We start from the raw sequence: 25,720 nt of genomic DNA on the forward strand, positions 1-25,720 counted from the left end.
CTAGAATAAATGTCCCAAACCCCGTTGTGTCCCAGGGTGCAGACAGCAGGCCAGGAAATGTGGGCTGGCTCTGTGCGCCAACAGGACTGATGAGATGGATGTAAGGTGCCCAGAGAATCCAGGGAGGGGGCCCTACTCTGCTCTCCTGGGCCAGGACGAGTGTCTTTGTAGGAACAGCCTCTGGAAGAAAGAGGATTCCCATTTCCTATAAAATTACTACTCAACCCATGTTTCACTTGCTCAAGGAACGGTCTTATGTTTTCCTCCCCCGCCTTCAGGAAGAAGCTCATTGCCAAGTTGACCCCATCCCGCAGCATGGTTGCCTGAGAAGAGCTTCGGCAGGCGCTGGGGGTACCTGGAGGAAGAGCGATGAAACCTTAGCCGTCTCCCCAGGAAGACAGTTCGAGATGGCAGCTCAGCGGATCCGAGCTGCCAACTCCAGCGGTCTCCCTCGGTGCAAGTCCGAGGGGACCCTGATTGACCTGAGTGAAGGGTTTTCAGAAGCGAGCTTTAATGATGTCAAAGGTGAGCGCACAGGGCACCCTGGGTGGCTCAGTGGGTTAAAGCCTCTGCCTTCGGCTCAGGTCATGATCCCAGGGTCCTGGGATCAAGCCCCGCATGGGGCTCTCTGCTCAAGCGGGGAGCCTGCCTCCTCCTCCTCTCTCTCTGCCTGCCTCTCTGGGTACTTATGATCTCTGTCTGTCAAATAAATAAACAAAAATCTTTAAAAAAGGAAAAAAAAGTGAGCTCGTGGGGACAAAACTGTGTCTGGGGGAAGCAGATCAGGATTTGCAGGTGCTCAGAAACCCAAGGACTTCTCTGCCTTAAAGGCTGCCAAGTTCCCAGTTAAACTTTAGCTCTCCAAACTTCACCGACCATAAATTCAGCCCTAGAACAATAACCACTTGTCTTGGTTTTTTTTTTGGTGTGTTGGGAGGTTTTGAATGTTGCCCTTGGTAATGCAACTTCTTCATACAGAGTGTGTTTGTGTTTTCTCTTTTTGAGAGTTTTGGTGACATTAAGGTAGGGAGTTGGGTGCTCGGGATACTCAGGGGAAGGACAGAGTGTGGCCAGCCAAGGAAACATTCAGAACCGCTAGAGAGGAAAAGGTGGTCTGGGACTGGGGTCAGCACGCTCCCCCTAGGAGGGTCACCCACGGCATATTGTAATCCATGCAGGCACCAAGGGTGCCATCGCAGCTATTCCTCTGCGGTTGCAGCTCGAGAGCAGTCAGAGAAGACAGTAAGCAGTGGACATGGCTGTGTTGCAATAAAACTTTATTGACAAAAACAGCAAAGGGGCCATTGTTTGCTGATCCTTGCTGTAGAGGTGGCCCCAGGGGTGAATCACCCTGAGCCTCCAGTTTTCTCTAACAGCCACGTACAGCTGGGTCGGAGAGGTGGGTGATGGGTACTCGTGGGTCGTTTTCTTCCCGGAAGTCCCCTCTGACCTCAGTAGGTGCTTCCATCCAGCAGCTTCCCTACGGCATTCGCCGCAGTGTGTTGGTTACCCACTGGGCCATCCAGAGTACAAGCTGAGCAGTGGGAGCTGCTCTTGGCCTTCATAGCTTTAGCCCCTCGTGCTTAATGAATAGTCCTGGAACCAAAGTGCTGTCTCCCCGCTAACACTGTGGCCCTCTTCCCTGTTGTCCTAAAAACCATATGCTCCCCATTTGTCTCTTCCTAATCGCTTCTCCCTTCACTGTATCCTCAACTTCTTCCTCTTCCAGTCTGTGCTTTATGCTTGGAGCCCTGGGCATTGCGTTTAATGTTCTTCACACGAACGGACTGGCAAAGGAGGTCAGGAGATTTTTATTAATAAGAGCGGCACTGTTATCAGGAATTGCCATAAATAATGGGACCTTTCGTTTTCACAGGCTGGTAAAGGGCATTGTCTTCTTACGTGATGGCCCAGCTAATCGTGCTTAAAGCTGGAAACGGGGAGCATCGTTTGTGGGATTTGGGCTGAGGTCTCGAAATGAGAGAGCTGAATTTTTTAAATAATGACGATGACCTAAGAGGTGTTAGGGACCTAACAGAACACCACGGTTATGGGGAAAAGACAAACAAGACAGCCCGGGATGCCAGGCTGGTTAGCCGAGGGCATGATGCCCACAGAGCCGCTGGACCCACTTCCCAGGGCAGCTCTGCCTGATGGACAACAGGCTTCAAGGTGGGGATTTGTTCCAGCCAAACTGCCCGCTGTGAAGCCTTCCAGCCCCCGTTAGCATTCCACCTGCACCAGCACTGAGGTAACGGGGTAAAAACTGTAGGACTCAGTGCTTTGTGACACACAGGGATTTTTTTTTTTTGTATTAAAGTCAAGGATAGCTGAATCTGGGCAGTGCTCCTCAGAATTCATTAAGATGGGATTTGATAAGGAGTCTTCTGCATTTGATTGGGTGGATGTCCACCTGGTGTCCCCGGGTGCCCTGTGACAGGTGACTGATGGACGGATCTGTCTGGAAGGAGCTCACACTAGAGTCCTCCTCCACGGAGCGGCCCAGCAGGGTCAGGAGCACCATTTCCCACTGGGTGAGCCTGATCCTTGAGTGAAATGTGTTACTGCTTCTTCGCTAAGGAGAGTGCTTGGAATTTTAAGTGAGCCCATTTTTATTCTTCAGTCTGGTGAAACTAAAGTGATAATTTGCACTGATACATTTTCTTAGGCTTATATACACAGCCTGCTTAATAGTTTTGAGTTTTAATTTTAAAAATATCACTCTAAGGGAATTGTTGCAGGGAACATAATAGGGATATAACTTCTGAGGGATTCTAACAAGATTTTAATAGCTGGCAAGCTCTCTGATTTTCATTTGGTTTTAATTTTTATGTGACACTTTCATTAGATGTGTCAAAGAAACAAAAAGTGGTTTATATTACTGGAGACAGTACCTGGAAAACAAACCGAGAAAGATCCTTTTGTCCCCTGACCCCAGTCTGACCCATCCCCTGTCCAGCCACCTCACCCTCAAAGGCATTCTCTTTTTTTCTTAGCTGTTTTATTCATTCCCCTGCCTTCACTGTAAGCGATTTCTGTTTGGGGCACACCCAGGGAGAACACCTTGGCCCCGTAATATGGATAAAGGCTCTCTGTCACGTGCCTGCGAGATGAACATTCACCCCAAGAATATTTGTTGAACACCTGCTGTGTGACAGGCTGTCTTCCAGGATTACCACTGTGAGCAAAACAGACCCTAAGGGAGCTTCTACCCTAATGGGGCAACATAGCCCTCCCCACAGAAAAAATGTATATGTATGATGTATCGGTTAATGAGAAGTGCCATGGAGAAAATAAAATTAGGAGGCGGTAGATAGGTCCACATGAACATAACCATAACCCTTTGTGGGTCCTTACTTGGGCTAAGCATCTTTATGCTAAGGACGCGATCAGAAAACCTTATCTTCAGCAGAGTCCGCTGAGGGAAGAAGCTCAGCTCCTGAGGCCACACGGTTTCTCAGGGCCTGGATTACAGCCAAGGCCCAGTGAGCGCAGGGCCAGATTCCCCACCAGCACCCCACAGGGAGCGGGGGAGGTGATGGTCTTCACCGCCCAGGTGATATCCCTCTAACCTGGTTCATGGAAATAGGAACTTCCTGCTTTTATTTTCCAAGACTTGGCTAAGGAAATTTAATTCAGTTTTCATTATTTGTTTTCAGAGGAAAAGGATACCGGCAGAAGGTGTTCTGGAGGGCCCGTTTGATAGACCAGAGCGTGTGTTGACTGAATCGTGTGTTAGAGACGATACGGGGGTAGTTCCACTAAACACACGGGCCTGTCTTCCAGTTGTTAGTTACAGGACCCCAGAATATTAACAACCTCTGTGACACAAGGCACACTTGGGGTGGGGACGTAGTCCTCTCTGAAGGAACTTTCCGCAGCCTCTGGACATAGTCTGTCGTGTACGAGAGGGAGAGAAAACTCTTCAGTATTTGATTATCCCTTACGATTCAAAGACACACACCCCTGGTTGAGATGACTGACTTTGGCCACTCTGACCACTGTTGACCTCCGTAACCTGCGTAGTTGAATGGTGCGAACCAGAAATTAGCTAGAGTCACTGTTCTAAGTGTCGGGGTTTTTCAGACTTCAGCATTGGCTCAGAAATAACGACACTGCCATGGGACGTAAAACCGTTGTTTTTCCAGGTACGGGGGAAAAGTGGTTTCCAAGTTGTCATTCTGAGTGATCATTTAAAGGAGGCTGAAGGAGGCTGGCCTCAAAAGGCTTAGTTTGGTGGAGATGGGTTCAGCTTGTCAAGGAACATTCCCCCACCCCGCTCACATGTTCTGTGTTGAAGGCAGAGGGTGTCACCTGCTCACAAACACTGAGAGCTGCTTTGGAAGCTCTTCATTGCCCATCCCCGGCCACAGGCAGTGGGTCACTCTGCTCAGTACCCTGCACGGCCATGGGCCTCACCCTCACCACCTGTCTCTTTGTGTTTTACGCAGTGCCTTCTCCCAGTGCCTTGCTAGTAGACAATCCCACACCTTTTGGAAACGCAAAGGAAGTCATCGCAATCAAGGACTACTGCCCCACCAACTTCACCACCCTGAAGTTCTCCAAGGGGGACCACCTCTATGTCCTGGACACGTCTGGCGGGGAGTGGTGGTATGCTCACAACACCACGGAGATGGGCTACATCCCCTCCTCCTACGTGCAACCCCTAAACTACCGGAACTCCACTCTGAGCGACAGCGGGGTGATCGACAATCTTCCAGACAGCCCAGACGAGGTGGCCAAGGAGCTAGACCTGCTCGGGGGGTGGACGGATGACAAGGGGTCCAGCAAAACCTACAGTAATAACCCTTTCTGGAATGGGGTCCAGACAAACCCGTTTCTGAATGGGAATGTGCCGGCGACGCCCAGTGTGGACGGGCTGACCCCCAGAAGCACCGTGGATCTGCTGCTTTTTGATCCAGGCGCGTCCTCATTCACGGAGTCCAGCTCTGCCACCACCAACAGCACTGGGAACATCTTCGACGAGCTGCCGGCCGCGAACCGCGTCCAGGCAGAAGCGCCCGGCAAGCGGGACAACCCGTTCTTCAGGAGCAAGCGCTCCTACAGCCTGTCGGAGCTGTCGGTCCTGCAGGCCAAGTCGGACGCTCCCGATTCAGTGGGGTTCTTTACGGGCCTGAAGTCCCCGGCCCCGGAGCAGTTCCAGAGCCGGGAGGACTTCCGAGCTGCCTGGCTGAGCCACCGGAAGCTGGCCCGCTCCTGCCACGATCTAGACTTGCTGGGCCAGAGCCCCGGCTGGGGCCAGACCCAGGCTCTGGAGACAAGCATCGCGTGCAAGCTGGACAGCTCCGGGGGCGCCGTGCAGCTGCCCGACACCAACATCAGCATCCACGTGCCCGAAGGCCACGTGGCTCCTGGCGAGACGCAACAGATCGCCATGAAAGCGCTGCTGGACCCCCCGCTGGAGCTCAACAGTGACCGGTGCAGCAGCGTCAGCCCAGTGTTGGAGGTGAAGCTGAGCACCCTGGAGGTGAGAACCCACATCATCCTGGAGATGAAAGTGTCGGCCGAGGTGAAAAATGACATTTTCAGCAAAAGCACGGTGGGCCTCCAGTGCCTGCGGAGCGACTTGAAGGAAGGGCCCTATGTCCCCATCCCCCTCGCCTACAGCTATGGAGACACGGTCCAGGTCCAGCTGGACAACCTGGAGCCCTGCATGTACCTGGCCATCGTTGCCCACGGCCCGAACATTCTCTACCCTTCCACGGTGTGGGACTTCATCAATAAAAAGATCACCGTGGGGCTGTATGGCCCCAAACACATTCACCCATCCTTCAAGACCGTGGTGACCCTTTTCGGGCATGACTGTGCCCCAAAGACACTGATGGTCAGTGAGGTCACTCGCCAGGCCCCCTGCCCTGCCCCCGTGGCCCTGCAGCTCTGGGGTAAACACCAGTTCGTCCTGTCCAGGCCCCAGGACCTGCACGTCTGCATGTTTTCCAACATGACCAATTACGAGGTCAAGGGCAGTGAGCAGGCCAGAGTGGTCAGGGGATTCCAGATGAAGCTGGGCAAGGTGAGCCGTCTCATCTTCCCCGTCACCTGCCAGAACGCCGGCGAGCTGTCCGACTTCACCCTGCGGGTCCAGGTGAAAGGCGACCAGGAGGCCATCCTGACCCAGTTTTGCGTCCAGACCCCCCAACCGCCCCCTAAAAGTGCCATCAAGCCGTCCGGGCAGAGGCGGTTCCTCAAGAAGAACGAGGTCGGGAAAATCATCTTGTCCCCGTTCGCCGCCACCACCAAATACCCTACGTTTCAGGACCGCCCGGTGTCCAGCCTCAAGTTCGGCAAACTGCTGAAGACCGTGGTGCGGCAGAGCAAGAACCACTACCTGCTGGAGTACAAGAAGGGCGACGCCATCGCCCTGCTCAGCGAGGAGAAGATCCGGCTGAAGGGGCAGCTGTGGACCAAGGAGTGGTACATCGGCTATCACCAGGGCAAGGTCGGCCTGGTGCACGCCAAGAATGTGCTGGTGGTGGGCAGGGCCAGACCGAGCCTCCTCTCGGGGCCGGAGCTGAGCACGTCGGTGCTGCTGGAGCAGATCCTGCGGCCGTGTAAGTTCCTCACCTACATCTACGCCTCCGTCAGGACCCTGCTCATGGAGAACATAAGCAGCTGGCGCTCCTTCGCCGACGCCCTGGGCTATGGGAACCTGCCGCTCAGCTTCTTCTGCCGCGCGGAGCTGGACAGTGAGCCCGAGCGTGTGGCATCGGTTCTGGAGAAGCTGAAGGAGGACTGTAACAACACGGAGAACAAAGACCGCAAATCCTTCCAGAAGGAGCTCATGATGGTGAGTGCTCAGTCAGCGGGGAGCCTGCGGCCCAGTCCGCTCTCAGTGCCTCTCCCTGCACACTGGGCCGTGGCTTTGGTGAATCACCGGGCCAGCGTCCAGGTGCGTCTTCGCTCTCTGGAATGCACAGGGCTTAAGCGTGCATGTGCACCTGGAGGGCGTTTGTTGGGGGCTTTGGGGAGCCCCAGACAGCTCAAGAGCCACCACGGAGAGCACCGTTCAGGTGGCTTCCTGCTGGATTCGAGAGCTCCTTGAGGTCTCTAATGGACCCCTCAGGGCCCGGTGGGGGTGGGGGGCACGGGGACACTCTCACTCCAGTTTGTCTCTGTTTTGATGTCTTGGGAGAAGATCGTGTTTCATCAGATTCCCACCAGGATCTAGGACTCTGACGTTTTCAGAACTGCCGCCCCAAAGTTTAGCTTTACTTTGATAGGAGTTTCCCTATCAAGGTTTCCACGTTTCTTTCTCGGCTTCCTTTTTGTGTGTGTGAGTAGGGATTGAGGACGGCCTCTGTTTCTCTGGCATGGCTGGGAATTGCAATCCCGAGACTAGGAGAGGGCAAGGTTGGTGTCATACCTAACAGGACACGCCCAGGCCTCTAGCCAAGGGGGAGAGCATTCGCTCAAGTCCCCCACGGCCTCCCACAGCCTGGGCTCTGCCACCCTCTCCCCACTGTGTGCTTCTCATGGCCTGTCATAGAGCATTGACCTGCAGAAGCTTAACAGTACCCTCTTGCATCTGGTGGACGTTCTCTCCATGGCAGAAGCATCCTCTGTCTCCTTCCCCATCTTCCCAACCTGTTCCTGGGCTTCTTCCTGTAGAAACCCTTGTGATTTGGTCATTGGCGTTCCTTCCTTGCTCCTCCAGGCTCCACACACTCTTTTTGCCTTCTGACTTTTGTAAGACGTGAGTCTCAGCACCTCAGAATGTCTGCCACCTGTACTCTCCCAACCGCCATGCGGCAAGAGCAGCTGTGGGAATGGATGAGCCGGGTATGCGTGTGTCCGAGCATGCCCGTGTTGACGTCGGCATGCCACTGAGGTCTGTCCATGGCACATGCAGCTGTCGGCTGTCCTGGGAGCTGGGAGCCAGAAGGGATACAGTCCACTGCTGGCTGGGGAGAGGCCCGGCTGCATCCCCACCCCCTCCCTGCAAGAGGCCCCTCCCCTTGCTGGCCCCTGAGCTGTGGCAAGCCCAGCAAGGCTGGTGTCCCCTTGGATGGACCAGGCGCAGTGGGCAGGGGTGCACATCCCTCTCCAGGCCCTCGAACTGCGGTTCGCTGTAGATTATAAAATCAGGTGCTTTCATGAACGTAAACAACACTGATGGCTCCTTCATTACAGCCTAAGACATCCTCACCTCCAGTGGCCGGAGGTGGGGAAGGGGACAGTGGGAGCAGCCCTTCCCAGCTGGGGAGGAGTGATGACAAGGGAGGCCCTTTGCTTACCCACGTTCCCTCATCTCCTTTCAGGTCTTTCCAGACTTAAGTGGTGGCGCTTTCTCTTCCGTGTGGGGGCTTTCTCTGACAGCACGTTTTGGGGGCCGTCCCTGGGCTCCTGTCCTGAAGCATAGGGGTCTCTCCTGGGCCTAGTCGGGTCTGCTCAGAGGTTTGCAGTGTTTTCCCTCGTTCATCTCCTGGACTAAAATCTGTTGCCATCCTGAGAGCGGGTAGATTAAAATGTTGGCCGAACGTCTAGAAATCACAGGCTGATTTGTCCCCGTGTGTTTCAGGGGTCGCTGGAAGCCAGGTTCCATTTCTCGCCACGCTTGAGTCTCTGAGCGGTGGCTTCCCGCAGCCTCAAGGGGTCTGCCTACCCTGCGGCCATCACAGCCCCTCACAGGCACAGTTTTCCGCTCAGATGGGACTCCCTGGTCTGGAAACAGTGAACCCACGGGAAGGGGTGAAGGTTTGGGATTGTAGGTTTGCAGGGAGCTGGGGAGGGAGAACAACATTGTTCTGTCCTCCCGCCATCTGACGGGGGTCGGGCCTGTGCCCACGCTGCTCCCTCAGCCTGGAACTCTGCCCCGCGGACTCCGGACAGAGGCTCTTCACATCCCCCGCTGCCAGCCCACAGGTCGTGCCCTCAGACCTTTCCCGCGCCCGCTTCATCGGCCTGGATCGCTGTCTACACTGTGCTTTCCCCAGTCCCAGATGGCCTTGCTGCCTCGAGTTCGTGTTCTTGCTCTTGACCTCATCAGATATAAATGCCACAAGAAAGAGGCACCGGAAAGACTCGGACATTAGAGGAATTAAAGAAAGCATGAAGGCCCTCCCGTTGGGCCCTGAGAACCTGAGCCGTGTCCTGTGGTCAGACCGTTCTTCTGCTCTGGTTCTCCGGGTGCCTTCCCTCCTGCTGTCATTGCATGGCTTTGAGGGGCGTCTTGCATAAGCCCGTGGACTTCCTTATGTGCCCCCTGCCTGCCCTTTCCCACCCAGACTGTGCAACCACCGCCAGGGAATGCCGCCGCCACGCCCGTCCCCTTGCCTTGTGGTGGAAGCCGTGACCATCCGTGCCGGAGGACGGCGGCGGCGGGTTGGGGAGAGGTCAGGAAGGGGTCCTCAAGGATCCCTGAGCGGAAGGTACGGGATGGAAGCTTCTGATACAGAGCAAGGAAGAGCCGCCACAGACAGCCGTGCACGTGTTTCCCAGCTGCTTGCTGTGTGCGCAGGGGCGACGCCGGCTGCTGGGCTTCCCAAGGGCACGGGTCCTTGACGTGAGCGAGGCGTGGAGTGATGAGCATGAGTGCAGGACACGCTTGCCGGGAGCCCCCTGTGTAGACCAGGAAAAGGCAGGCAGGCCCGAGGGTGGGAGCTTGTACTGGTGCAGAAGCCCACTCGCCGAGGCGGCGGGCTGCCAGGTTGAAGGCACAGCGTGAGCAGGGCCAGGGATAGCAGAGATGGGGGCTGACCAGAGACCACACAGTGATCCCGGAGGGATGGTACGTGGGGGGTGAGGCCTCCTGCACCGGATTGCACTAGAGCTTTGCTCTAGAAGGGGTACAGTGTTTAGGAGAAGAGAAGGGGAGCCAAGCTGCATCCAGGCGTGTCCCTGCGCCTTGCCACACCCCACAGCCCCTGAGCCCCTCAGAAGCAGTTGCCCGTCCCGCCGGGAACCCGGTCCAAATGTCATTCCTGCAGAACATCAGGAGGGTGCCTGGGGGCGGAGGATCCCATTTTCTAGATACTAGTGTCTAGATCTGCATGTGTTCGGGGACACGAATGGGCAGCTCCTTTTTATCAGCGGTGAGAGGTGCGGCCAGAAGCGAGGACTGCCGGGCGGGGCCGCCCTTGCAGGTCGGTGCGGAGATTGCCTGGGCCACTCAGCCTCCAGTCCGCTTCTCACACTTCGCAGGCATCAGAGGGGCTCCCCATGCAATCAGGCCTTCCGTTTCTGGCTGCAGTGTGTGCTTTTCCCGCTCCCATGCAGGTCGGCCCCGGGGCCCATGGCCACTCTTTCATGGCGTCATCGGTGAGAAGCAGTGTTTTCTTGGACCTTAAGAGCTTCAGGGGCCTGTGTTTGCACAGCTGTCTTGGCTCATCCCAGGTTTTGTTTGGTCTTGAATGGAAAATGGTTTTGTCGCTGGGGAGTGCACAGCTGGGAGTGACAGGAAGCGGGTGGCAGGTGCTGTTACTGCGTGGATGGACTGTCCCGAGACCCCTCCTCCCATTTGCCAACCTTGGGCTCCCCCCGTTGGGACTTTTGTTTTCTTCACGAAGGGGAGAAAGCAGAGCCTGTTCTTTGCTCTTGGCACGGTGAAGTTCTTGACCGCGTCTTCTGCTGCATCTGGTGCCAAACACGTGCTTGTGTGTGTTTGTACCAAGAACTATGACGGCACTGAAGGAAGGGCTGGGTGGGGAGGGAGGGGCAGTCGGAGAGGGCAGGGAGGGAGCAGTCAGGGGCGTGGGCGGGCCTGCCGAGGGGGCGGCGGTGGGCGCTCAGGGCTGGGGCTGGAGCCGCTGGGCATCTGAGTCCAGGGGCGGACTCTTTGGAGAAGGTTCTCTGAGAAAGAGAAGGTTCCTCTAGGGCACACATCAAGGGAAAGGCAGCTGTTTCCAAGAGCGGAATAAAGCCCAAGCTGATGGAAATGAGGGGTGAACTGGGAGATTCGGGGGGTGGGGTGCGGCTGGAGAGGATGGTGTAGAATAATTCTCCAAGAGTCAGGCGAAAAGCCCCTGATCCCCCCAGACAGAGGGCAGTTAGCTAACCACCGCGCCTGCAGAGGGTTCCTGGGGTTCTTCTGATGTTTGCATGTCTTGGGAACAGAAGCATGGGTGGGATGACCATACAGCAAAACCAAAAGGATACCTCATTGTCTTTTCATAAGAGTAATTCCTAAAACGGGGCCTGGTGGACTGGCTCCTGGCCACCTGCTTTCGTAAGTGAGGTCACACCGGACTGAGCCGTGCCTGCTGCTTCCCACACCGTCTGTGCTGCTTCAAACCACCCCCTTCCCCCCCCCCCCCCCGGCCGATGCAGGGGCTTGTGACAGAGACTGCAGGGCCCGCAGATCCGAAACCTCTGCCCTGTCTAGCGCTGGGTCGAACAGGTTTGGTCACCTGTCTCAAATTCCCGTTCGTTCGTGGGATTGCTGCCAGGGTCCGTCTCGTTTCGAATGGCATTTTCTGGGATTACCTGTGGGCGTTTGTGTGTGTGTGTGAAAATTAAAGAGGAAGCTACAGGGAAAGGAGCCCGAGCCTCCTGCTGGATGCTTTCCATGGCTAGGACCCGGCAGCACCCACAGTATGTATGCCCTTAAAAAAAATGCCTAAATGCCCCGTGGGTGGTGGTGTGGCTGCGCTGGGGCCGTTGAAGCCTGCACTGGCTCATCCAAGTGTGAGCAGAGCTGACATTAGTAAATGAAGGCACCTCCATCCTTGCGTTCATCCTGCTCCTCACAGTGGAGCCCCGGTCCTCGCCCATGGCCCAGGGGACAGCCATTGTCATCACTCCCGCCAGGGGTGACCCCAGTAGGAAGCATGACTCTGGCACGTTGATTCCTAGAAAAGGAGGCCACCTCCAGAGCTGGGAAGCCACGGGGAAAAGCCGAGTGCCAACGTAGAGGGACTGACCGTCTGCCCTGTAGGGAAGGGGACCCGCCTGCCTCAGCGCCTTTGGGGCTCAGCCTCACCACACGGCACCAATTTAAATCCAGAGTCCGACCAGGGTATTGCATGTCCCCCTGCCACACACGGGGACGTGCATGTGTTTAGATCCTCTGAAGCACGGATCTACTAAACATCGATTTTTTTTTTTAAACAACATCACTTGAATGCCTCAAAATTCAGAAAAAAAGGATCCTTTTCTGGAATATATAGAGTTGAGAAGTCCATAGTCCAGACTCATGTTTTCTTTGGTTCCATCCCTGATGTCGAGGAGTGAGTGAGTGCCTGCAGAGTTTGGGCAAAGGCCTGCCTCCACCCCTGTCCCCTCAGGGACCCTGGACAGGCCACCTGCAGGTGTCTGGCCTCTCCTGTCACTCACTCCCTGGGCTTTGTCTGCAAACTGGGGTGAGCCCGGCACCTGCCTCATGGGTGTTCTGAGGAGTGGATGAGCCCCTGCCCAGCTCACCGTAGGAGCTCGGTCCTCTTGGCTTATTCCAGAGCACAACAGAACCAACCCGAACAGGACCACGGGACCCTCACGCCCCCTTCCAGCCCACCGCAGTTCCAGCTAGCCGCCACCAGAGGGACCCATCACCCCTGCTGCAAACTGCAGAGGTTGCCAGGCTGGGGCGTGCAGCTCATGCATTTGACCAGAACGCATTGCCAGAAAAGTCACCATTCTTCCATCTTGCTAAGCTCCCCAGTATCAACATGAAACGTAGATGGGGACACTCCGTCTCTGTCAGGGACCCAGCAGACGGTAGCTGCACTCAATCAGGGCCGCCCGCCATCTTCGCAGAACAGTGGACGAAGTTCTCACAGGAGCTGTGTGTCCGGCTCATTCAGGACGGGGCTGCTGGGCTGGTTGTTCCCAGCATGTGCTCTTGGAGTTTTGGAACGACAACAGCAGGTGCCCAGACAGAGCCCAGAAGGACAGAAAGAACACCGGGTGACTTGTTCTGCTTCTAGCCTCTCCAGGCTGAGGCTCTCCTGTCCGAGGGCCTGGGAAACTGTCTCCAGGGGGCCTCTGAGGTCCTTCTGCACCTCACGGTGGGCAGACCCGGGGCCTGCTGGTTTGTGCTGGCTGATTTGGTTTTGTTTCTTTAAGACCCCTGCCCTGGGTCTCGCAGAAGACATTGGACCGTTGAGCGCTGCATTGGAAGCTTGCATGATCTGGCCCCTTTCCTGGGGGGAAGCTTGGGGCCAGGTGGAGATTTGGGCCGGGCTCCATCCCCTTGCCTCCCTCCTTCCCAGGGTGGCAAGCATTTGTTTCCCTCCGGATTCTCTCGACAGTTGGTGACTCCTGTCCTAAAGACACACTAGAAAGTTCTTTCAGTTTTGGCAAAGGGAGCGATCCTGTTGATTCCAGAAAGTGTTCTGATGGTGGTCCCTCGGATTCAGCCTCGGGCCTCTCCATTCTCCTCACCTTCCTCCTACCCTTCCACCTGGGGTCTTCACTTTGCCCTAAAACCTGACAGCCCAGATGTCTGTGTCCAGCCGATGCCCACAGCACGTTCCCCCAGCCTAGCTCCTGGTCCGTCCCCTGAGCCCCAGGTGTCCGGTCCGTCTCAGTGAAGCATCACTGTGTCCAGCTGCTCCGAGGGAGCAGAAACAGGGCCAGCAGCCCGCATCTGCCCTCACCCCATGGGTCAGCATCCTGGGGCTGCCGAGACAACGCGTCACAGACAGGGTGGCCCAGGACAACAGAGGCGTGTTGGCAGGCCTGCTTCCTCCTAGAGCTCGGAGGGACCGTCTGGTCCAGGCCTCGCTTCTGGCCCCTAGTTCCTACGACCGTCCTCCAGCCTTACACGTCTCTGTCTTTCTCCTTATAAAGACAACCAGTTATTGGACAAGGGCTGCCTTAATCCACCGTAACCTGGTGTTAACAAGTGGCATCTACAAAGACCGTGTTTCCAAACACAGTCTGAGTTTCCAGGTGGATGTGACTTTGCGGGGCGAGTGCTGTCAAACTCAGGCCACCCTGCAAAACTCATTGCTTTCCTTCTATCCTGTGGGTGTCGGCCATGCCGGAGTTCAGAGGGCACTTTCTAGGTCTTAGAACCTTCGGGGGAAAGAGCTCATTGCCCCCGCTTGAAACCGGAGCCTGCCCTCTGACCTGCCCCATGCTCTGCTCCTTCCTCCTCAGGCCTTACTGAAAATGGACTGCCAGGGCCTGGTGGTCAGACTCATCCAGGACTTCGTGCTCCTGACCACGGCGGTCGAGGTGGCGCAGCGCTGGAGGGAGCTGGCCGAGAAGCTCGCCAAGGTGTCCAAGCAGCAGATGGATGCGTACGAGTCTCCGCACCGGGACAGGAACGGGGTCGTGGATAGCGAGGTGAGCCTAGGCGAGGACATGCACTCATAGCTCTGTCTGCTGGACAGCATGTGGATGGGGACGAGTGAGTGGACGTGAGAAGGGTAGGCTCTCCCTGAGCGGGGTGAGTGTCCTCCTTCCCAGGACTTGGCTGCGTGTCCCGATCTTCAGGGACCTTCCGTCTGACGGAGCAGCGTATGAATGGAGCCCTTTGTGGCCACTTCTGCCTGGTCTCTGGCCAGGTCTGTGTTGGCTAAACACCTGGTATGTTGTGAAACTTGCGTTCCTGCTCAGAGGTTCTTTGTAGTCTCACTTGGTGGCGGAGGTTACTTTAAGCTTCTGGAAAGTGGGTTCAGGCCAGGAGACATAGGAAGGAGGAAATCCCAGAACAAGGGAGTCCTTTATTCACACAGTGAATTTCTAAAGAAATGGCCCACCTGGAAAGTGCTGCAGGGATTTAAGGAGAGAGTCTTTCCTGCTTGCTCAGATGCCCTTTGCTACTACGTACATGCTCTTGCACAAAACACCTTCCCTCGGAAATGTGCTGGCTCTGGACAGGGTCTGTTCCTCCTGTTTCTGTGGGTTTGTCTCTCTCTCCAGGGGGGAAGCATAAATAATGAGCTAAGGAACTGCATAATAGGGTAGAATAATAATAGGATGAAATAATAGGATTGAAGGGGCGCCTGGTTGGCTCAGTGGGTTAAAGCCTCTGCCTTCGGCTCGGGTCATGATCCCAGGGTCCTGGGATCGAGCCCCACATCGGGCTCTCTGCTCCGCAGGGAGCCTGCTTCCTCCTCTCTCTCTGCCTGCCTCTCTGCCTAGTTGTGATTTCTCGCTGTCAAATAAATAAAATGTTAAAAAAAAATAATAGGATTGAAGAATAGGGTCAAATCTCTTACTGTCCACTCATCTTCTCTCCCCCCTCCCTTCTTTTATCTTGGACGACTCCACCATCCAGGCCATGTGGAAACCCGCCTATGACTTTTTATTAACCTGGAGCCACCAGATCGGGGACAGTTACCGGGACGTCATCCAGGAGCTTCACATAGGTCTGGACAAGATGAAAAACCCCATCACCAAGCGCTGGAAACACCTCACCGGGACTCTGATCCTGGTGAACTCCCTGGACATTCTGAGAGCAGCTGCCTTCAGTCCCGTGGACCACGATGACTTTGTGATTTGAGTGGGTTCCCTCACACCCACTGCTCCTCTGGGCCCTGCACCGTCAGTCTGTCCTGGATGCCCACGCCGTCATGTGGAGCTGGGGAGGGAGGAAGGGCCAGCTGCTCAGACACATCTGGGATCCCTCTAAGGCTGGGCCCACACCCAAGGACCAAGCACACAGCAATGCTCCACCGCCCTTCTCCATCGCTGGTGGGGGTCGGATGGGGGGGCCTGAAGGGAATTTCTACTGCAGGTCATTGCCAATCACATAGCTTTCTACTTGTTAGGTGTAAATTTAAATTGAAAATTCCTTTTTTTAAAGTTTAGGGGGAGGCAGATGAGAAAGGTGGTATCTCATTTTTTTAATGGACCATAAAGGTTTAAAAAAAAAACCACACACATACACCTTAATAGGAGAGGATGCTGTTGAGGTTTTTATGTTCTAAAAAGACCTTTTTTAAATTATGTCGCAGATGTATATATGTATTTAAAGGTCACTGGGGGCATTTGTGATTCCCAGCCACGCTTTGCATTTCAACACTTAGCACGCGGAGAGATGCTTGTTCAAGTGTTGGACACCTTTTGCTCTCTACTTGTAAAAAAGGGTAAATCAAATAGGAACGTGGTTTTCAGTAGATGAGTCCGGCGCTTGCCCATCCTTTCCGAGAGTGTCCTAGGTCCTGCTGTCCCCCCTCGACTTGATTCTCTTCTGTCCCCTTTGCCTCATGTTAACAGTAAATGATCAGCAGACCTTCTTCGAGCTTGAGTGGGACCCGAGCCAGCAGGTACCCATGAGATTAGAAGGCAGCTGGGAGCTGGTGTTCGTCCTGGCCCCCACCTGAGTGCAGTCACTCAAGAAAATGGTGCCATTTGCTGTGCGGTGGTTCCCGCAGCTGTCGGCCCCACAACCATCAGCCACCGCTGTCCTGTTTCTCCCTGGGGGCGGGGGAGGGGAGCCCTGTGCCAGCGTGTGCCCAGAGGGACCGGCTGCCACTAGCCAGCTCTACTTAATTCATTACAAAGTCAGCCCCTGTTCCTTCCTGGCACACCCCTGTGGCCTAGGAAATAACACAGGGGACACCGTCTTTTTTCTGTCCAAGAGAAAGATTAACAGGCTCCGAGCAGGATGAACGTTTTCCAGAAAGGAAACTGTTTCCCATTGAAAGTCAGGGACTCAGAGCGCTGCACTGATGCCCTTTACCATTGCCGATCAGTGTGGGTGTGCATGGGCACACGGTGCTGGGCTCCGCCATCGCGCTGTGGTGGTGGCAGGTTGGGAGCGGGGGACAGGGCAGGATGGAGGAACTACCTGGCAGATCGAGAGTGTTGACTCCGGGTATGTGCTAGGACACGCAGCCTGCTTATATGGTGTGATGGTGGGCCACTTGGGATTCCTGGACCTCATTCTCTGAATCTGCTGTCTTGAGACGTGTTATGTTAATTACCTAGTGTAATCAGTGGGTGATCCCTATTGGGCTGAAGATCCTGAAGATCAGCCGGCTAGGAACACATAGAAAAAACACTAAGTTTTTTTATGCTGCAAGAACCAGGACACGCGATTCCCCAATCATCCCACGAAGTCACCATAAATTCCGCTTCTCTTCCACCATCATTCTTTCAGAGGTATCTCTTGCCTTCTCCCCAAAGAAGAAGCAAAACCAGTCGCACCTTAAACCGTGGGTATTTTTCCTCAGGGGCTTTAAATAGTTTCCTATGCAACATGTCTTGTAGCACAAAGTAAATTCTACAAAAGTTGCAGTAAATTTTATTTGGATATTTTAACCTATGAAGTGTGTGTGTGTGTGTGTGTGTGTTTCTGTACACAACCCAACTTTAAATAAAACAGTAAAACCTAGTGAAAGCATCTGTGCGTAACCGCTCCCTTCCCAAAGAGCCGTCCCTTGAGGACAGTATGACCTTGGTTCAGCAGATGACTTTTATATTTTTACCGAATATTCTGTAGTCTGGTCCAAGAAGCTTGGTTAAAAATCTCTAGTTCTCCAGACGCCTGGGTGACTCAGTCAGTTAAGCATCCAACTCTTGACTTTAGCTCAGGTCTAGATCTATCTCATAGTCATGAGTTCAGGCCCGGAGTTGGGCTCCCTGCTGGGCATGGACCCTACTTAAAAAGAAAAAAAAATCTTCAGTTCTTTATTAATGTTAATTCTGATATTCAAAGTAATAGTCATTTGCATATAAAATTATGGTGTTGGCAGGTGTTTTTGAAGACCAAATATTCAGGAAAAGGATTTGGTTAAATTTTTTTTTTTTTTTCTCCCAAGAAGAAAACAGTTTTGTCCATAATAAATTCCTGCCTCGGTCCTCACTTGACTGTCATACAGTCATGTCACATGGGGCAGGAGCCAAATCGCTTGTGATCACCAAGCTCCCCACACCCTTTGTCACCTGGTTTGGCAGCCAAGCCCAGACTTGGTCCTGGGACAGCCTTCCCCACGAGTGGTCACCAGATCCCAGCACCCTGTAGTCTCCCGTGCATTTCTACTGCCACAACAGGACCTCAGTCTCTGCCTTCTCTCCTTTTGCTCTCCTTACTATTACTCAACACCCTTCCCGCCACCTGGCCACTCTGCTCCTGCTTCCTGCTGTACGGTCTGCTCCCGGCCCACGCTCAGGCTTGGCTGCGCCTCCCTTGAACGTTCAGCAGCAGAGCTGCTCCCTGGACCATCCCCCACAGTCCTACCTCCTTGCCTTTGAGCTGTTCCCCCATGCTAGAGCACGTCTCCTTTCTTCTCCATCAGCCACACTGAGCTCCTTGAGGTCATGGAGCATCTGAACGCGTTATTGAACCCCCCGAGCCTGGTGCCACGAATGTATTGTGGGAGGGAATTGACTGTGACTGATAGAAATGGTCCCTCGACGCGGATAGCTTGGCTATCAGGGGGCGTAGGAGAGGCTTCGTACTGGGTTTACAACCAGTGTAAGACCTATTTGGCCAGCGATGGGGGCATCAGACCCAGCAGTTTGGGAAGTGTTTAAAGGGGAGAACATGGCAGGGATGGAACTCAAGTGTACACCAAAAGCGATTAATTTCCCTAATAGCTCATTTCTGGCCATGAGGGAAATGCTGTCAGTTTGGTCCATGATTTATGCTGTAATAAAATTCAATTTTATGTAAAATAGATTGAAATGGCATCATCTGAAACAGTAACCTGAATTCAGGGGAAAAGAGAGTGTCACCAAGTGCCCAGGCTTTGCATCACACCTGCGGTCTATGAAAGGTTTGCTCCAATTCATCTTCGTGATAACCTTGGTTTCAAAGAGGAGGGATGCAGCTGGGAGAGGGGGGCGGCAAACAGGCCCAGCTGGTGCAGTGGCTAGTGTGAGCTCCGTCCACCCCCAGCCGTGCCTTCCTGCCGCATCAGCGGAGAGAAACCCAATAGCACACAGGCCATTGCCTGAGAAGCAGGTGCCCAGGAGCGAGCGGGCAGTGCCTCCGACCGCTGGGCTCCAGGGAGCTGGGGGACCAGCCGGCAGGGTTGTCCCTCTTCCCCTCACAGGCCTCTGCTGGAACATGTGTGCGCAGTAGTTAAACAATTTTACAATCTTACAATTTCATGTCCATTTCCCTGAAATACCTCAAGTATTTAAAATATTTGCACTTAGCCCCAATTTTGCCTTTTAAAAAAATTTCAGCTTTATTGAAGTGTACTTGAAATAGAAACAAACATCTTCCACTTTGAAGACCCAGGCATTTCCATCAAAGAGCTCGTCCGAGGTTGGGTTGCACAGTACTAGAAATAGGCGTCACTACAGAACTGTATGGAACCACTTAAAAGGGTGAAGACGATAGACTTCACTATGTGTTTTTTGCCGCAATTTTTTTTTTAAGTGAAGGAAGAGTCCCTGTTGCCCATAAGCCCAGCATTCGGTTATGGAAATCAGGGAGCAGATTGGAGCGGGTACAATGCAGGACTTTAACCCCTCCTGTGGACCCCTTTGGCAGTTGGATAAAACTGTGAAGTCTCTCACAATTAGGTAAACGCATAAAATAAGCAAACCCGAGGCTTACAAATGAAAGCAATTACATTTACACACAGTTAGCAAAAGGTTTTTTTAATTGTCACGGGGACATATATGCTATTTTAGGCACCAAGTAACAACGCAGTAGCAGGTCTCATCCACCATAAACTTACAGAATAACGATGAGCGTTGCAAGTATGTAAGCTTGAGAAATCTGACAAAATCACAGGGATTCCTACTAGAGGTCCCTTGCCTCCGCGCACGCCCGGAGGAGATGCTAATGTGCAGTTAGAGGTTTATGAAAATGAAGATTTTTTTTTTTTCCTTAGTTAAAAAACCAGGGAGCTCATGGTAAGGAAACTGACATGAGATATGCTCTGTCAGTTGCTTCGAACAGTTTGCAGGATGTTTTCTGCCCCAGCTCAGCCAGAATAGTATTTTTAAAGCTTTGCTCCTCTGCTCTGTTACTCTACCTAACAAGGCAGAAGGGAGTCGAAGGAATAAACTGGTCGTGTCTGTGACTTTTTAAATATCTGAAGTCATTTTCCTTAATTTCCCAATTCAGTTGCTTTGCATTTTAGAAGAATATCTGTCTAGTCAGGTCCTACATATGCAGCACAACTCTTTTTGTAATCTTCACTCCGGGGCTCAACAAGGGACAGCCAGAACGGGAGTACGCATGAAGCATAAGCCTCGTGAGATGTGGGCACCTTGGCGGGAGGGCCGGCGGGAGGGCTGCTCACCCGGTGTGTGTCCTGGAAGCCAGTCTTGGGCACACAGAGCATCAAGGGAGAGATGATCCAGCTCCTGGCCCTCCAGGATCTGTATTCCAGGAAGGAAGATGCAGACCTTTGAAATTGAAGGGAGACAGCGGCGTTACTGTCAAAGCAGACCAAGAGAAGATTCGAGAAGCCACAGTGCTTCCCCTCCTTGCCCCCACACACCCACTCCCATTATATTGATTATTAATGAAGGCTTCTGATTCAATCCCTTCCATTTCTCTTGGGGTTTCTCCTTCGATCCTGGCCACCCCCATGTCTCCCCTAGACTCGCACCCCTTTTAAGTCATCCTCCACATGGCCCCCAGGACAGTCCTTCTAAAACAAACCCATGCCCCCCTCTGTTTCACACCCACCTTCAGTGGCCCCCGTGTTTAAAGGAGATGAACGGGGGCTCCCCCACGCCCACGCGTGGGTCGCTGTTGGCCCTGACGAAGCTTCCACCCGCCCACTCAAAATGAGAGAAATAAGCACAGTGGACTAAGGATTTTCATTCAGACAAATTTATGCAAATCAAATCATTGTTCCTGGTCCTGAGATTAAGCCCTCCATTCCTTTTTGGTGTTAAAATGTCCTTTATTTTAGTAACTGATAAGAAGAGTAAATTATAGGAGTAGTGGTTCTTGGCAAAGTAAAATATTGGCCAATGACAAGCATCCAAGCATTTTTTTTTTAAGACCTGAATTTTCGGACAAATAAGGGAGAAACAACATGAGACTGTCTGTTTCCGTGGCCCTCTGCCCTTGTGGCTGTTTCTCCCAGACCACCCTCCTCACTGTGGTAACAATGGCTTTCTCGTGTTCTCTAGGTGCTCGGTGTCTTGAGAACGCTTTCGCTATATTTGGAACCCAGAAAACACAAACTCGCAGCTTCTCTTGCAGCTAAATGCAGGCATGTGACGAGTGCATCTCTGACTCAGACCAGCAACTTGCAGAGGGAGCCAAGGGGGTGGTGGAACGTTCGGGGCAGCAGTGGTCCCGGGTCCTTGACCCTCTCTGACATCGTGGCGCTCTCCTCATCAGGCCAGTTCTGGATGTCAGCAGGGAGCGTGGCTCCTCTCCCAGACCTCTGGTGAATGACCTAATTATCTTTAAATAATCCCCTTTCCAGAAGCGTCAGCCAGGGCCAATTTCTGTTGCTTGCAAACACGCACCTGGGCTTCTGACGACTTTTATTCCTTCGGGGTTTGCTCTGATTATCAGAGTCCCTGGGAAGTCTTCTTGGATGCACCAAGCGAAACCCCACCTGTTTTCCTGCAGCCCTCCGCCCTTACCACAAATATAATCCGAATCTTTCCGTGCGTTTGCACTTTGTGCCCCACAGACCATAAACAGAGCGAGGAAGATGCCACAGTGCCCAACTCACACCCAGTAAATTCTCGGGTGCATGGCTGGCTGAATGAAGAACGCCCCAGGGACCACGGCAGAGCATCCAGCTGGAAGAGGCTACACACTAGGGCCTGAATGACTTTGTGTGTCATTGTAAGGATTTCTTATCAAACAAATATAAGTTTTATGGGCAAGTCTATTCTGGATATTTTTCTGGAAGTTTTTATCTCTACTCGTTTTAGTTCACCAGTCTTTCCACTGTGACATCACGTGTGTTCAGCTCAGCCGAAACTCACACTTGGAATAACAAGTGTTTGCGTTATGGTTCGCACATGGTGCCTTTTTCTACACTCCAAATGCAAAGTCATTTCACACCCAAGGTGTGGATGGTTGCACCTAGCTGAGGATAGCAGACGTGGAGACACTTGGTGAGCATCTGCGGCCCCCGGGGGAGATCAACTCAGGCCCGCCGACACCTGAGCAAGCAGGGGGCAGGCGGCTCGGTTGCCTGGCAACCCCACCACTCCCAGGCCCTCCTTCTTCTCCAGAAGAGAAGGGATATGGAGAAGTGACTCACTTTCATTTTTGACTCAGAGCCTGGTTAGAATCAACGTCTACAGAATGAAGACTTTAGTGGGATCCAGGCTGACGAGTCAGCTTCATGCATGGATACAACGAAATTTACAAATGCAATCCTGTGTGTGGACAGAAATGCTGGACGCAGGTATATTCTTTGTGCAGCTGGGAAACTCATAAGGATAGACTGATTTGTTAAAGTATATATATCTTTGGAAAATCAGATTCTAGTTCTCTAGGTCATCTTGCAAAACACCTTTACGTATACCTAATTATCACATTTTCCGGGTGAGAGATGAGTCGAGAAATTAAAGACAGAAAAAGTAATGGATATAGGTGAGGGACGCAGTCTCTTGACCTAGTTAGAAATAATTTATACAGACTTTGGAGATTTATGTCTTTTTCCCAGACCCTGGGAGAGAGCTCTCATTTTTCAAATATTAGGTTTGTGCGAAATGCATAGACAGGTACAGATGGCCAGGGTCACAACACCATAAGCAGGATATCCAGAGCTACCCAAACAAAAATAAATCCACTTTGCATTCAGAAATTCATACCCAAGTAAAAGCAACTCCATTTTCTCTTTGTGACCTGTAATATAAATTCCAAAATGATGCTTAAAATGTTGCTGGAGATCGCTGGTGCCGTCCGGCAGCATTTCTCCCTGAGTGAAAGAGCTGTGCCCCACACTCACATGGCCCTTCCAACAAGGCCAGCGACTAGCATGGTTACTTTCGAAATGTCTTCAAAATGTAATACTTTACTTCGTGCTAGTCAAACGTTTTGATACTCTTACGTGGGTATTTTGCAGGTCAATCAGATTACAACAGACGTCTGGTTAAAATATCATTAGTAGTTTGGAATCTTAGACGTCTTCTTCCACCCAAACCTCCGGGAGGAAGTGAAGGGAGTACCATCCTAGCTATCTTGAGAAAGAATTCAGCTGTATAAGATCACTTTTTAGAGGCGCCTGGGTGGTTCAGTGGGTTAAGCCTCTGCCTTCGGCTCAGGTCATGATCTCAGGGTCCTGGGATCGAGCCCCGCATCAGGCTCTCTGCTCAGTGGGGAGCCTGCTTCTCTCTCTCCCTCTGCCTGCTTCTCTGCCTGCTTGTGATCTCTGTCTGTCAAATAAATAAATAAAATCTTTAAAAAAAAAAAAAAGATCACTTTTTAGACCGTAATTGCCGTGACCATTCACCTGATTTTTTTTTTTTCCTAAGTGAAGTCCATGGACCACCTGAAGGAGACTCATGGTTTGGGGGTGCACGGGGAAGAAGCATATTAAAAATGCAGATTCCAAGGCCTTCCTGGACTTTTAGAATCAGACGCTTGTGAGGGCCCAGGAATCTGCATTTCCCCGGGCTTTCCATCTGAGCCTGAGGTGGGCTAAACTGTGAGGGCAGGCTCAGTTTTTAATTGTACGCCAAACCCTAGGCAGAAAAGAAAGGAAAGTGATTTCTGTTTCTGGAGAGGAGCGGACGGGCGTGGCTTCTGCGTCGCGATGTCCCCGTACCTCTGGGACCACAGCTCCAGACTCCTGAGCCTCCACACGCTGTCCCTCTTTCTTCCACCTCCTGCTGAACTTTAATTAAAATCCAGGCAACTGTTTCCACGGAGGTTTCCCTGATACGCACCGTGTCACAGGCACCTGTAGAGCTGTCTCTGCCTGAGGGGGTCACAACGGGGCCGCCGGCTGGTGCTTAGGGGAGTGTGGGCTCCCTGTCCTGGGCCTCCCTCCCTGCCCTGGGCCTCCTCGGGCTTCCTGTTTGGCAGACAGGGACTGCTGGGCCCCACTGGAGACCAAGCTCCACAGCCCCGGCCTGAGGTTTGGGCCTCACCCAGTGCTCTGAATTCAGGGGCTAACATTCACAGCCGGGTGTGGGGATTTCCAGCTGCCTCCTACCTCCGTGGGGGGCCCTGTGTGGGCAGAAGCCAGTCCTCTCATTTGGTTAACATCGGTGCTGAGGCAAGGACTCTGGAGAAGCCCCTCCTGCTGGCCAGCGTGGGCTCAATGACTCCCATGTACCCGGGAGGTGTAGGGCATTCTTACATGTGTGTGTCTGTGTGTTGTACCCACACAGACATCCAGAAGGATTCTGAGGCAGGCCTCCCAGCATCGGTTACCTGGCGTGACGTCTGTCCTTTACACCAAGGCCACCGAGACTAATAACAGCCGACACTTAGCCCCTGCTTTGTGCCTGTCGTAGTCTTAAGAACTTTAGAGATGTCCTTTTTAAGATTTTATTTATTTGACAGAGAGACACAGCGAGAGAGGGAACACAAGCAGGGGCAGTGGAAGAAGGAGAAGCAGGCTTCCTGTTGAGTAGGGAGCCCAATGCAGGGCTCGATCCCAGGGCCCTGGGACCATGACCTGAGCCGAAGGCAGACACTTAACTACTGAGCCACCCAGCTGCCCCAGAACTTTAAAGACTTTAACTCATTTGATCCTTGCAACATCCCTGTAAGATAGATACAATTAGCCATGGTTTACAGATGAGAAAGTAAGGCACAGAGAGGTTAAGTAACTTCCCCAATGTCACACAGCTCTGAAGAGTGCAAGGACCAGGCAGCTTGGCTCCAAGGCCCTTGTTGTCCCCCTTTCCTGACACACCCAGGTAATGTTTTCCTGTGAGCCAAAATCCCTATCGAGAGACTGAAACTGTCACGTGCATCGTTGCAAGTGGTAAATAGCAAAAATTGTATTTCTGACTTCAGAATGTTTTACGTGGAGATGATAAAAGGTAGAGAGGGTTTGCAACAGGCCTTTCATTTTTAATTTCCTTTGGTCAAGCAGATGTAATTCGTTCCCGTTCTGTCTGCATGCATCAGGGGCTGCCAAGAAGTCAGCACGGAGGACAGCTAAAGGAAGAGTGACTTTAAAATCTGCTGCGATACGAATGTCCATTGGTAATGGGACAGTTAGATGAATTGTGGTACATTTGTACAGGGGAATACTGTTCAACCAATACTGTTTCAACCATGCCATTCAAATGGAATAGGCAGCTCTGTAATTATTAGTGCAAAAGGGTCTCCAAGATACAGTAAATGAAACAAAATTTTTTCATTTATATTAAAAGTAAAAAACAGGGCCATACACGAAGCACTCTTAGAATGACATTATGACACTATTAGAATTATGGTAAGTGGGGCAGGGAGGTCGCTGGGGCCTGGAGATCTGCATTTGGGGGAAATTTCTGTTGCATATCTTTTCTGTGCCTTTTGATTTCTTACCCTATAATGCTGGTATTTTCATACTTCCATATTTTTTTTTTTTGCTGCAGATAATAACGTATGAAATGAGAGTAATTTAGAATTGGCTCTGGGGAGAGAACGAATCCCTCAATTTGCAAAATTAAAAATCGAACAAGTACCTAATTTGCATACTGTTCATCAGTAAAATGGGTAAAGATAGGCAGAAAATCAAAATTGATTTATATGCCCAGAACTGGATGTTTTCAGCCAAGGTACCTGGATGGGTTTCTGGGGGCGTCCAGGAGACCCTCAAATAGTGTGCTGATTTTTTATTCATTTTGCTCTGTGCATCCCCTTTGGAGGATGTCTGGAGTTTTTAATAGGTTGGTGATCCACAAAACTGTGACAACCACTAGCCTAGAAACCATAAAAAGGTGATGTCCGTGTAAAAGACTATATACTAATTCAGAGTTT

The 25,720-nt window shown here is 52.5% G+C and overlaps 1 protein-coding gene across 4 annotated transcripts in view; it reads left to right on the forward strand.

The window, feature by feature from the left end:
* Positions 1-18,725, forward strand: part of SH3BP4 (SH3 domain binding protein 4) — an 83,887-nt gene extending 65,162 nt beyond the window's left edge. For all 4 annotated transcript variants that reach the window (XM_046019244.1, XM_046019243.1, XM_046019242.1 and 1 more), the window contains 4 exons: positions 279-525; positions 4,452-6,808; positions 14,059-14,247; positions 15,185-18,725. In XM_046019244.1, the coding sequence (XP_045875200.1) occupies positions 408-525; positions 4,452-6,808; positions 14,059-14,247; positions 15,185-15,409 (2,889 nt within the window). In that variant the 5' untranslated portion in view covers positions 279-407 and the 3' untranslated portion in view covers positions 15,410-18,725. The remainder of the gene's footprint in view (positions 1-278; positions 526-4,451; positions 6,809-14,058; positions 14,248-15,184) is intronic.
* Positions 18,726-25,720: the final 6,995 nt, after the last annotated feature.

Source organism: Meles meles, chromosome 9 (genome assembly GCF_922984935.1).
Source record: "Meles meles chromosome 9, mMelMel3.1 paternal haplotype, whole genome shotgun sequence".
NCBI classification, from domain to species: Eukaryota; Metazoa; Chordata; class Mammalia; order Carnivora; family Mustelidae; genus Meles; species Meles meles.